The sequence below is a fragment of the Temnothorax curvispinosus genome, unplaced genomic scaffold, assembly GCF_003070985.1.
Source record: "Temnothorax curvispinosus isolate PA1 unplaced genomic scaffold, ASM307098v1 QBEX01005157.1, whole genome shotgun sequence".
NCBI lineage: Eukaryota > Metazoa > Arthropoda > Insecta > Hymenoptera > Formicidae > Temnothorax > Temnothorax curvispinosus.
The window spans coordinates 31,568-45,462 of NW_020214937.1; the positions used below are offsets into that span (position 1 = coordinate 31,568).

General features: G+C 31.7%; 2 protein-coding genes across 3 annotated transcripts; one reads left to right on the forward strand and one right to left on the reverse strand.

Moving 5' to 3' along the window:
• The first annotated feature begins 637 nt into the window (after positions 1 to 637).
• LOC112454600 (V-type proton ATPase subunit C-like) lies at positions 638 to 11,614 on the forward strand. 2 transcript variants are annotated; one of them, XM_025016095.1, is made up of 8 exons: positions 638 to 987; positions 3,308 to 3,934; positions 8,248 to 8,434; positions 8,513 to 8,611; positions 8,730 to 8,938; positions 9,113 to 9,257; positions 9,334 to 9,475; positions 9,702 to 11,614. In XM_025016095.1, exons 1-8 carry the CDS (start codon positions 702 to 704, stop codon positions 9,795 to 9,797), a joined length of 1,791 nt encoding a protein of 596 aa, XP_024871863.1. In that variant the 5' UTR covers positions 638 to 701; the 3' UTR covers positions 9,798 to 11,614. The 2 variants fall into 2 exon arrangements, with proteins under 2 accessions (XP_024871863.1, XP_024871862.1); XM_025016094.1 differs by lacking the exon at positions 3,308 to 3,934 and having other exon boundaries at positions 641 to 987.
• A 229-nt stretch (positions 11,615 to 11,843) lies between these two features.
• Positions 11,844 to 13,692, reverse strand: LOC112454606 (S-methyl-5'-thioadenosine phosphorylase-like; the record flags this gene model as incomplete). Its single annotated transcript, XM_025016104.1, has 5 exons — positions 11,844 to 12,135; positions 12,241 to 12,450; positions 12,529 to 12,731; positions 12,798 to 13,018; positions 13,532 to 13,692. Coding segments are annotated over 5 exons (834 nt in total), but the record flags the coding sequence as incomplete, so codon positions are not given.
• Positions 13,693 to 13,895: the final 203 nt, after the last annotated feature.

A 13,895-nucleotide genomic window follows, 5' to 3' on the forward strand; every position in this document is an offset into this window, starting at 1 on the left:
TAAATATTCGGTGACTGTATTTTTATCGACACTATCGGAAGTATAGAGTTTAGCGAATATGTAGCGCAGTTAATATTTAATATCTTAAAATATTTGATAAACAAATTATTACATTGAAATGTAGAAAATAGACTTTTTCGATAACGTCACATAAAATATCGAATTTTCAAAGTCATAATTCATCTTTATATGTTCGGTAATGTTTAATTTTTTTCTGCCGTAAAGATATGCATTTTAACTCTCGTACCAAAAAATTAGTTAATTCTTAAGACTTTAGTGTCATGAAAGGAATACCTTAAAGGAGGAGATATTAAAGATTGATATCTTTTTTTCTTGTATTTTAATACTTAATATACTTTCAAAAATTCCTTCTGCTTTTTAGCTATCTTTGCATACAGTAAAGTGTCATGTAACGCAGGAAAATTAAGAGTGATACAAAAGCAAGTTTTTTATGTGTAAAATCTTTTACGTCTACAATTCTTGAATAATTCAATATTATATTCTTACGCATGCCTACCTTAATTTTTCACAAAAACGACTACTTAATTGGGCTACACGTACATATAATTAGAAGGAATTTTTTAATAATTTGTTTACATCTAGAGATAAGGTCTCTTAAAAAATTTCAATTAAATTGGTGTCACGATATCGTCGCTGTTTCAGGTATATTAGAGATTTAGTCGCGAAACACACTACTCAAGATGACGGAGTATTGGCTGATATCCGCGCCGGGTGACAAAACCTGTCAGCAGACATGGGAGACTATGAACAATTTAACATCCAAACAACATTCTCTGTCGGTGAACTATAAATTTCATATTCCGGATCTGAAGGTCGGAACGCTGGACCAGCTAGTCGGTTTGTCGGACGACCTGGGCAAGCTTGACACATATGTAGAACAAGTAACGCGTAAAGTGGCGACGTATCTGGGCGAGGTTCTGGAGGACCAGAGGGACAAGCTGCACGAGAACTTGATGGCCAACAACAGTAAGTAGAGGAGACACCTGTTGCCTTGTTATCTCTTGGGCCTTTACATTCTTTCAACAATATTATCCACGTGATGGAGGATCAAGTTGTTTATCTAAATCAAGGGTCTAAACCGTTATCCGCGTTTATCTATTCAATCAATTTTATCTTTATTTTGAATGTTAAGGAACACTTGATCTAATTAATAATGTGTAAAAGACTGCGGTTTATTATAATTCTGTTTATCATAATTCTATTTAAATATTGCGAGGTGTTAAACTTTTATTCTGGTAGTTGAAACTCGCGTTTTCTACTTTGGTAGAGAACAGAGAACAGATACATTATTATTAGAGTTATAGACTAGAAGATGCGAATCTATAGAATATTACAATCCACATTGTTCAACATCGCTTGGATAAGTGTGCATTGTACATGGTGTCTATATGATTCGATCAAAAGGACTAGTTGTAGAAATAACTTTACGCGTTTATTGTCGGTAAAAAATATTTTGGACCCTTGCGAACAGGTATCGATCGTATTGTCTATGCATCATTTTCTTATAACGCTCTAACTTAGGGTAATATACATTTTGTTGATTAATTAACGCACCAATGAAACTGTACACAACACGAAACATGCACACTATTTCGAGTTACCTTTTTTGTCAATGATCCTCGATATCTATCAGTTATGATTAACCCAGATTTTATCTTGATTTGTTGGAGACAATAAGTTCAATTTTAGAGAAGTATAATCTCCCCGTTTCTCCCCACGATACCCCATATTGTAGTTCGATAGAATGAGATTGTAACGATTTTGTCTGTATACACAAATAGTACGTACGAAACGTATGATATGTTGCATAATATTAGAACATTTCTGCATGTTTCAATAGTTTAATTAGGTGGATACAGACAAAGTTCCCTTGTAGTATATATGTATTAACATCTATGTATATGATGCATATCATTTGAAAATAACTTTTATTCACAAACCTTTTTTTCTATTATTTGTTATGATATCAAATAATTATGCTAGACTTTTTTAGTGAATATTTTAATATACTTTAATATATTTATATAATTAGTACATTATTAATTAATTAATTATCTACGAATGATATGCTTCATATATAATACCTAGTTGTACCTAGTTAATATATTCGTAGAATGCTTATTTATGTGTTTAGTTGTTTCCGTTTATTATCTATTACAGACTTATTTCTAAATTTGTGATGTCGCTTGGCTTACTTTTGTTTAACTTCGACCACATTAACCCTGTTTTCCCACCCTTCTTATTATTTTATTAATAATTGCTCGTACATATGCACTACGCAAGAATCTATATTAAGGTGTAAAGGAGGAAAAAGATGCTTCTCGAGAGACACGAATACCATAACATAATATGTAAAGGACAAACGAAACAAAAGTATATGGACAGATCTGGAATTACGGACCACACGCGTGTCGGATAAAATCTTCCGCAGGACGCGAGAAATTGCTTGGGTTACTGTGGTCACCAAGCTCTGATTATACACTATAAAATTTCATTTTCCTTGGTTCTCTTATCATCAATCCTCCTTTTATAATTTATATTACTATCTGTTTGCGATGCACCGTATGATTTTGAGTCGCAATGACTCTTATTTCTTTACTTTCCAGTATATATATTTCGTCAATACTTATTACTTATTATATTCTCTCGAATATTCTTTTTGTTGCTTAGTTTTTCTACTTTGTTATTGTTTTCGCAATATATTGGAGTATTTAACGTTTAATAAGCTGTAATTAATATGATAAATTTATATTTTATAAATCATAATTTATATATTTTAGATTCTTCTTTTTGAATACGTTCAAATTAATATGTAGAAATAAAAATTACAGCTGTTCAAAGAACAGAAAAAGTTTTTAATCATATACATTGAATACAGAATAGTGCAAACATTCTTACAAATATCGGTCGTCCAAATTTTAAATACTATAGAAATATTCAAAGCGTTAGACAGTACATTAAATTGAACGTTGTATTGTTTGCTCTTTTTAAAAAAATTTTGCTACTTTTTGTATCGGACTGTGTTTATATACATATTTTGGAACATTTGCATCCATTTAACTAATCGATATTACCACTGAAAAAACGACATTAAATTTGAACTTAGTCACTCTGGTTGATAAAAGTAAGATGATCCGCGCTAAATACTCCTTATTTTCTTCTCCTGAGTTGTTTTTCATTCAGTTTCGTCAGCATTGTCGTTAGGCGTTTGCGTAGGAGACAATAATAGTTGAGCAAGACAATAAGAAAGATCGCGCGGAGATTGGGACTGGGCTGTAATGGATAGGTCAAACATCAATGGAGGGGGAGAGCTCGAGCCCCGAAGGGGCTCCGGACACCCCGCCAAACACCCCTGTTACACCATCACACAAGACTACGATGGAGCATCACAGACAGTGGAGGGAATTGGAGAAGTCCGAACCAGAGCCGGCCACCTGTTTAGGTCAGCATCATCACCAACGTCATCATTTCCACGACCATCAGCATCATCACCATCACCAACATCATCATAGTTCCCATAAACATCACCACAACGATCATTCCTCCGCGTTCGAAAAGAAGCTGTCGTACGATCTTCAGGGCATCTGTGATGTCAAAGCTCAGCCCAACAACTATGTCTCGTCGATATACTCATGCTACCATGCCCATTGGTGCGTTGCTTCTGTACCTTCGACGCCACGCTCCAGTCCCACTCCCGCGAGTCCAACCCTCTCCTCCCTCTCATCGAACTGTAGCAGCGAAGGAGAGCTTGGGTGGCAGCAGCCGTTACGTCCGCGGACCACCACTGAGAAAGATCCAGATCGATCTGCCCGCAAATCGGTTGGAGATGATGATGACGACGACGATGACGATGCGGACCAAAACAGCGACCAAGACCAAGATCAAGACCATAGTGGCAATTTGCCGAATCCAGGTACCCTGCCACTGCCGGTCGATGTGAGACCGTCATTCCTCCTTCCTTTTGTCTCCCTCCTCTTGATACATTGCTGCAAAGCTTTGTTCGTCCCGTGCACTACGTGTCTCAGTGGTTAGCGACTGAATCATTATCGTGTTTTCTTGGGAAGTAATATAACGCAGGAAAATTAAAAAAACAGAGAGATTGTCAGAATTCTTGAGTAGAGATACTTGTTAATTTACAGGAGGGTAAAAACACATTGGAAAAAGTTTGAAAATAAAGAAGAAAAGATGTAAAGAAACGATTTATTATAGTTCTAAACTTTATCACATTGTAAAGTATAATGTAGGTATACTTACACTCTAGTGTTCTATTTCTTTAAACGTTACAGCTTTGCATTATATATATTGCATTATATATATAATGCAATAATAATTTTGACTACAATATTATTGTAAAACTTTTGTCAAAATATGTGTAAAATTATTTTAATAAGCTCATTTTAAGGAGGTTCTACAGATACTCTCTAGTCAGTTGAGAGATGAAGAGAAAATCTTCAAATTCATCGGTTCTAAGTATTCATAAAATATTTTCGTGAATTTTGATGACGTTAGAGCTTATATCATACCCATATTAGTCGAAGCGAGGAATAATTAAAAATATCGTGTAAGTGCTCCTTTGACTCTGGCGGCTTATAATGGAAGAAAATGTGGTAACGTCGCGAACTTGACAGTTCTGCTCATATGACCACGGTTATTTCACAATTTCACATAATTCTAGAGCGAGTATTCTCCGTAAGCGCTCGTAAACGTTAGGTGCTTAAGTTTGAGGTGCTGTCATACTGTGGTGCTGTACTGGCTGTACACTTTTCGCGCGGGTGCAGTCGCTGCGACATTGCCAAATCTCCCTTGTTATTCGAAGCACGCTACGTGAACTGTGATATGGCCTGTTTCAATAGCCAATATCACAAAATTTTACGCGATAACCCTTGTTTTTCTCGATATTTCTGAAAAGCTTAGATTAAGATCTATAAGAGCTCCGTTTTTTGAGCTTTGGTGGGTCGCTTTTATATAATTAATATCTCGTTTCCTGTCTCCAAGAGCCCCTCTGCCATATGTAGTTTATGTTAAAAACTGTGATTTCAAAATTCATTTTTGCAAATTTTTACACGGTAAACCGATGCTAAAATTTTTCGAGCACTTTTCTTGCATCTCAATTTACACGTCCATAAAGTTTTTTCCAATTTTTAGATACATCCATTATCTGTAGAACCTCCTTAATAAGGAAGAATTATTTATTGTTAATTTACTTTCTCTTTGTATTATTGTAGAACAATTATTGTTTTAAACATTATTATTAAACATAATAAATCTTAATTATATAAATAACAGAATAAGAAAAACATAATTTTTTAATAGTTAGGAAACAACAAGAAATATATGACAATCTCTCTTCTAAGAAAATTGATATATTTAAATTGAAATTAATACATCCTTTTCGAAATTGTAATTAAAGACGTTTTCCGATTGTATTCATTTAATGATTAATAAATCGGAAGCTGTTAAAGGGAAAATTCATCATTCCGTAGCACATCCCGATTATGATGAGTGTGTATATCTTTTTTTCACAATTGATTTTTTTCAAGAAATTTCGCTGATGTGTTTTTGGCTCGTTTGTCTTCTGTCCTTTATACTAATTATGTATAGTTATGTTGCAATTTTATACAACTGTTATACGCGCGAACGTAAATAGCTCAATATCCTATTTTGTGGTGAATCGCGATTTGCATATTATATATATCTAGTTATCTGATTATTCACCAGACAATTCAGCTTCTCCTAATTTTGCTCTTTTTTTTTGTAGCTTTCGTGTATCACTTCTGCTCTTATTTATTAGTTATTGCAACTTTTTGTTACTAATATATATTGTATATATATTTTGTTAGCATTTATGTTTGATATCATTTATGTATATATGCAGGATATAACTGAAATGGATCTGGGAAAGCAAATGGCACAAAAAGGATAAAAGACGAGAAAAATGTAACACTCGACACTTACAATTAAATGTACCTAGAAATCTTTTACACACTTTTACCCCGCTCTAATTATTTGATCCCGAATTATATTTCTGTTCTCCTAATATTGATCTTTAATTCTCATTTTAATAATTACTATAATTTCAGTAAAAAAATCACATTTTATAAGCACAGACGATAATACATATACAAAACAATGATATTGTAGATAGTAGCACAGATCAGCACATTCAGCACAAATAGCATTAGTAGAAATTAACAAATATTTAATCGATTGGTACGTGAGTTTATGGCTAATACTACTTTGCATGATTATTGGAATAGAATTTAATAAGAAACAAATGCGCTTCACAGTTCTCGTATGTAATTTATATTGTCTAATAGCTCTTATATAGTATAAGAGCTATTAGAAACCATATATATCCGTATGAAAAAATGGAATAATGTATATTACTAATGTACTATTATCTTTTTATGCATTATTTAATTCACCTATCACGCTTCTTTATTTTGGCTACTTCGCTTATTTTATTATATTGCATTATTGCACATTGATTTGTGATGGCTAAAGAGCGTGTTAGTAATAAAAGTCTACATATATACCTGTGAGGAAACGTGCAGAAAAAGGTATATTAGTAGGTATATGTTATCGTTAAAAGATTTAAGTAATGTAGATTTTCGAAAAGATTCGTGACTTAGATATTATCATGTTTAACATCTTTTTTTCTCAAATGTACGTGAGCATCTTTTTCTTTTTAATACAAAAGCATATATACGCGTTATTCCAAAATTTATTTGTATTCATTGAGCATGTATATAAAACAGAAACATTCTATTCACGAATATATAAGAAAATAATGCAGATAATTGCGAAAGTGAATAAAAAATATAATTAATATTTTCTGTAATATTAATAAGAGCATACAGGTACATATGCATGCGTAACAAGGGTTTGTTTTGTCTGACTAGATTAAGGCTCCTGGATGGTCAGCCGAGAACTCTGCGTTGACGGTGGCGCCGCCACTCTCTCCTCTCACTCTCTCCAATGGAGAATTCTGTCTTGTGACATGTTGACAACCTATTTTGTCGTCCTTGCTATTTCTTTATTACTCGCTCTGTGCTTGTGCTCTAACGTTTAACGTATTCGTGAAAATCGTAAAATTGACCGAAAAGTAAGATTTGCATGCGGAAGTAACGTTTTCACCTCCTTTCGATAGTCGTTAAACGGCTGTTTTTCCCGTATGTTTAGGCTTTGTTTTATGGCTGTTTGTTTATTGTCGAGGGAAAAGGGTAGTTTTCGGTCAATTTCGGAAGTGTTCTGAAACGATCTATAGTGATGTTTTATTGAAATGTCTCTTTATTTGAAAATGGTACGGACGACAAAATTGGGTGTTTTCCTCGCCTCAATAGTGAGAATTCAATATGGCCGCGGTGACCATCCAGGAGCCTTAATGTACAATTTTTTGTATCATATATAATTACAATGTATTTATAAGATATATAGCGATATAAATGCAAAAGATAATACAGTTTCTCAAGACATTGCTAAGATCTGCATGTACAAATATGTACAAATATAAAAGTTATATGTAGATTACAAAAGCATTATACATATATATATATATATATATATATATATATATATATATATATATATATGTATATATATATATATATATATATATATTAATTAAAAGTCTTTTAAATAAAGTTTTTTATTATATTTCTGAGTTATAAATATTGTGTACAGAATTTTACATAAATAATACTAAATAACTGTGTTGTGTTTTTGTAAAAAAGTAATTATATATTTCTTATATATATATTGTATATTTTCTTATTTTTTCTTATATATAAATAAATATAAAGTTTGTTTATGGATTTGTTTATTATGGGTTGCATGATATACTCTGTGTATGTCCTGCTTTTTTTTTGTAATGACGAATAAGCAGCATTGTAAAATCAAGAAATTGCTTGTGTGTGGAAATCATTTTTTTTTTATCTCACCATTTTGAATATTATTCTTTTAATAACATTACTTCAGATAACGTGTAGATTTATTATAACAAAAAAGATACATGTACAAGCATTTATATATGCAGAGCTTGAGAAGTATATCAATATTGAATCTGTTAAAAATTTTACATTTACTGCACTTGTAGAGGTTCGCTACATTCTCTATTGATTATGTGTTAAAGAATATGTAAATATGTTCTAAAGCTCTGTTTACAAACTTGTTCATCAAGATTATTTATTGTCTAAAACAATTGGATTAATATTTAAAATTCACTAGGTGATCTGCCATCATATATAACTCGATTCCAGTGGGACATGGCTAAATACCCCATCAAACAATCTCTGAGAAACATCGCAGATATTATTAGTAAACAAGTGGGACAGATCGATGCTGATCTAAAAACTAAATCCACAATATATAACAATTTGAAAGGCAGCTTACAAAATTTGGAAAAGAAACAGACGTAAGTTTGATTTGTTTTTAAATTGAATACAATCGACCATTATGTAAATGTCACTATGTAATATTTAATCTGTGACAGGGGAAGTTTATTAACACGAAATTTAGCAGACTTAGTGAAAAAGGAACACTTTATTCTGGATAGCGAATATTTAACTACTTTGCTTGTAATTGTACCGAGGTGAGTGAACACACTTACAGCTTTTTTTTTTTGCCATACTATACTAAAGTCATGTAAAAATTATCATATTGTTGAGTTATATGAGGAATTAGCATTTATGTGTATCTTATATTTTCAGATCCAGTTTCCAGGAATGGTACGGTTGTTATGAAAAACTGACAGATATGATTGTACCGCGTAGTACACAGCTCATTACTCAGGATTCAGAATACGGATTATTTACAGTCACTTTATTTAAGAAAGTAATGGACGAGTTTAAATTGCATGCTCGTGAAAAGAAGTTTATTGTACGAGATTTTACATATAATGAAGAAGAATTAGCAGCAGGTTTGTTATAAGGAGATCTTTTATGATTTGTATGGAACAACATTGCATGCAATAACATAATAATTTAAAAATAAATATAAGTCACATATTAGACATTTCTAGAGATTAATACGTTTCTAGAGATATATACGTTTTGCAAAGAATAAAATTTATTCTAATTACATTTTATTACAGGAAAGAATGAAATTACAAAGTTGGTAACTGACAAAAAGAAGCAATTCGGACCGCTTGTCCGTTGGTTAAAAGTGAATTTCAGTGAATGTTTTTGCGCTTGGATTCATGTTAAAGCTTTGCGCGTATTTGTTGAATCTGTTCTTAGGTACTACTGTACATTAATGTGTTTCATTGAAACAAATACTATAGGATAATAACATTATAATATAAATGATTTGTAGATATGGCTTACCTGTCAATTTCCAAGCAATATTACTGCACCCGCATAAGAAATGCGCAAGGAGATTACGTGACGCTCTAAATCAGCTTTATGCTCATTTAGATTCATCCGCTACCGGTACAACGGCGCTACATAATCAAGATGTAAGTAAAGCTATATAAGATGGTTATTGTTTTATATTATTGAAATCAACATTTAATCACAGTTTCGAAACTTTATTAAATTCTTATTCTTGTAAATAAATATTACTTTAGAATCGAATTTTAATATCTGTTATATAATATGAAATATATACAAACAAAATGTATATATTTTTTTCCTGAATGGAGCACATTTATATTTATGTGATGACATTTTAATTTTACACAGAGCGTGGATATACCAGGATTAGGTTTTGGCCAAAGTGATTATTTCCCGTATGTCTATTACAAGATCAACGTGGATATGGTTGATAATAAGGTCTAATCAGTCTGCTTTTTTCCTCCCGAATGTCGCACTTCCTTTTATATATCCGGATATAATTCTATTACATTAGGAATCTGGCGGCGGATGCGTACAAGTCTCTTACTTGTATCAATATATAAAAAGAACACTGCATTTCCAGAAAAGTTCTTTCAATTTTTCCTTAGTTATGTTTATAATTATAAATCATAATTCACTACAATCGGAGAACAGTGTCACTTAACTTTTTTCGGAAATAATTATTTTTCTAAACCAATAAAATTGGAATAATGTATAAACTGTAATATTATACTCGGAACTGTGCATAATAGTTTGTGCATTCCCTTATACATATTTCTCTTAAGTATTAAGCATAAAACAAGTGAAATTATAGACGATAATAAAGATTATAAATTCTCAGGCAATTACCATTGATCACATGCTTTCGATTTGTAGTTGTGGCATCAAGTATCTCTGTGACAGCAATTTATTTTGATTCTTTGTTACTTCTCGATACTTGGAAACAGCGCGACATATTTTACACGCTAATGCGACATAAAAATGCATACCGTTTCTAAGTAGAATTGCCACAATATGATTAATTATGTACCCGTTAATCTGTTGTTAATCTCTGTCCATACAGAGTTAAAGTGCTGATCTTTTCATTAATGTGTAAGAGATCAAGACTTGTGAAAAAAAAATATATATATGCACCTTGTTACATCTTATAAAGAATATTCACACTGTGTCATGTGAATATTTAACAAAAAATGTGAATTGTTAACCACAGTACAGAAAAAATGGAATATCTTATTGTTGAATACTAAGACGAGAGTTTTATGTCATGTATTCTTATAGTATTTTATTGTTTTAAATTTAAACAAATTTATGGACTATAAAAGTAAGTTTCACACGCGCGTAATATGTGCAGTTTACATTATGTATTGTCTGTATGGAAAAGTCGTATTATCATGAGTCTAAAAATTTTAATATATTATGAACCATTTTTAATAATTGAAACATATACTATATTGAAACATATTATAATCATTGTTTAGCGTCTAAATATTTTATTAGATTGAAGGTATCTTATGCTAACAGCGAATTTATCGAAAAGATAATTAATAAAAACGTTTTAAAAATTTTTTTTATTTCGTAAAACTCGACTCCCAATAGATGGAGAAAACAATAATATCGATTTTTTTTATATTATTAAGCATAAATTCATATTTCTGATTATTCAAATATGTAGACTTGTAGACTATATTTTTTTATCAATTGTTTCATTTGTAAATTAAATTTAGCTATTTTTGAGTTGGCACCGTTACAAACTGCACAATATATAAGTCTCTTTGGTGAATATATAATATATATATATATATATATATATATATATACCAATTATATAAATATATACCATAAAAATGTATTTTCTGAAGAAATTTCATGTTCAAACAAGTTTAGTTTCTCACACTGATTATAATGTAAATTGCTTGTACATAAGAAAAATCCATGTATAGCGTTCATGGTTTCATATTATTATATTTTGAGTTGCAAGATCATTGTAAAATGCAGACCAATGTACAATGTTTTAATCAAGCGAAATCATACCAGCGGAAATCGATGACAATACTGATTAAATGTTGTCTGCTCCTTAAGCCTACACAAAGAAGCAAGATGTGGCATGTAATAAAAAAGAAAGGATACATATACATATTGGCAGTTAAATTATGTAGATACGTTTAAAGAAATGATTATACATTGCAGTCAATTGACTTTTGCGAATTGTATAGGTAAATATAATTGTAGATAATAAATATTTAAGTTTAATTGTCAATATCTTTTGTTTATACGTTCATTACTAGATCCTTGAATATAGTGGAATACCAATCCAATTCCTTTTCTCACTCCTGATTTCTTGCGATTGTGATGTACATACACGTGTGTAATTGGATTAAACAGAGCTGCGACTCTGTGCTTGAATTATCAATGTAATAAAATTATAATGCAACAAGATAATATTTCGATAAAACGTTTTAGAGGAGGGGGAGAAGGTAAGATGCAAAACAGTGTATATAACGCAATTTTATGTAATAATTTAACACAAGCTCTTATTTGTGATTATGTCGTAAAATGTCATCATAAAATAAATTGATTCTTCGTATAATAGCTTCTGTACAAAAATTTCCGCCCGTGGAATGTATAGAACTCTTCAATAAACTCTTATATATCTTACACAGCTTTGATAATATTATGTATTTATGATTATGTATATGTATGTATATATAGGGGTTTTTTTCATTCTGCTTTGCAAGTAGAAGCTTTATTTCTTTGCAGTCACATTGCTGCTCTCAATTAAGTCCTGAAAATTATTTCTGTTTGTTAGCATGTATTTAGAAAAATATATGTCTTCAGTATTATGTATAATATTATAGGTATACAAATGATATACAATAATAAACATTACGTTCAATTTAAGAATATCCTGCTCCCAATCTCCACAGCCAATAATCTTCACTGCCTCCAGTAACACATTCGTTATTTTATCAACATTTTGCCTGAACACAACTAATACGTCGGCTGCATGAACATTGTCCTCGCTTTCTTTCCAGCAATCATAATCAGTCGCCATTGCTACAGCTGCGTATAAAAGACCGGCTTCTTTTGCTAGAAATACCTGATTTAAAAAATGTAAACATTATATAAATAGTATTGCTAAGACGTACAAGTTTACGTATAGATTTATTATTTAGACCTCCGGGCATATAGTCATGTTGACCAAATGTCCACCCCAAAGACGCAGAGCGTTACTCTCCGCTTTGGAGGAAAAGCGCGGTCCTTCGATAGTTACTACTGTTCCACCCTTTTTTATGTTGTATCCCAATTTTTTTGCCGCTTGCAACAAGATCTCCGACGTTCGCGGATCGAACGCAGGCTCCATCGGCATGTGGCATACTCCTGTAATTTTACAGGCAACATACTTTAAAGATTGTACTTGTAAAAAGATATACATGATATACCTACCGCTGTACTTGGCAGATGTTCCGTCATAGAACGTGCCCTTTCTGGAATTAGTTTTATCTATGAAGCTATCAGGCACAACTAATTGTCCCCTGCTGATAGATTCCGTCAATGATCCACACGCAGTAGACGCCAATATGTGGGTACATCCAGCAAGCCGTAACGCTTCTATATTAGCACGATAATTAACTCCGGTAGGGCTAAATACATGCCCTGCACCATGTCTGCGTCAAGAGAGGAAAATATTTTCATTAATGATCAAGACATAAAATAAACGTTGTAAAACAGAAAAAGTAAAACGGCTTTTACATGAAAAAATTTATAGCAGAAGGATAAAGCAAAATATACAGGGTGATGATAAGAGGTAGTATCAAATTTTAGGGGTATGTAATACTCGTGAAAACAAACCGAAAAATCGTAATACAGAAAACTCAAGTCAATACGAAATAAACCTGGAATTTTTGAACATGTTTGATCTTCAATGAGAAAGTGTGCCGAATTGTGTGTCGAAATGAACGGAAGGAACATCGAACATCTACTGTAGAAAATGCTTTATAACTCACATAATAAATGGTTTTTAGAGTAATGTTTATGACTTTTCGGTTTGTTTTCACAAGTACTACATACTTCTAAAATTTGGTACCATTTTTTTCAACACTCTGTATATTAATGTGCCAGTCTAGATTGCATAATTTAAAAAGAGATGCAAAAACGAAGGGGTTTATAAGGAATTCTACCTAGCCAGTAGCACTATGTTTACTCCATCAATGCATCCATAGTATAGATCACTGGACGGATATCCGAAGTCGTTCTCTGCATTCTCGCGACTTGTTATGCTGCTACAATTGAACGTTTTGTGTAGGGTCTCACCCAGACCCGAACCACATATTAATCCCACCTAAAAAATATAAAAGTGTATAATAATAATATAATAACTTGTATGTTTATCTATATTATATCACACTTTAAGAATGAAAGAGACTGTTTTTTGTTGTATTTGTCGACTTTTCATACACAATGCATCACGAGTGCATTTAATAATAATAATAATAATAAAAAAAATAATAATAATAATATTATTACATATATAATATCTAATAA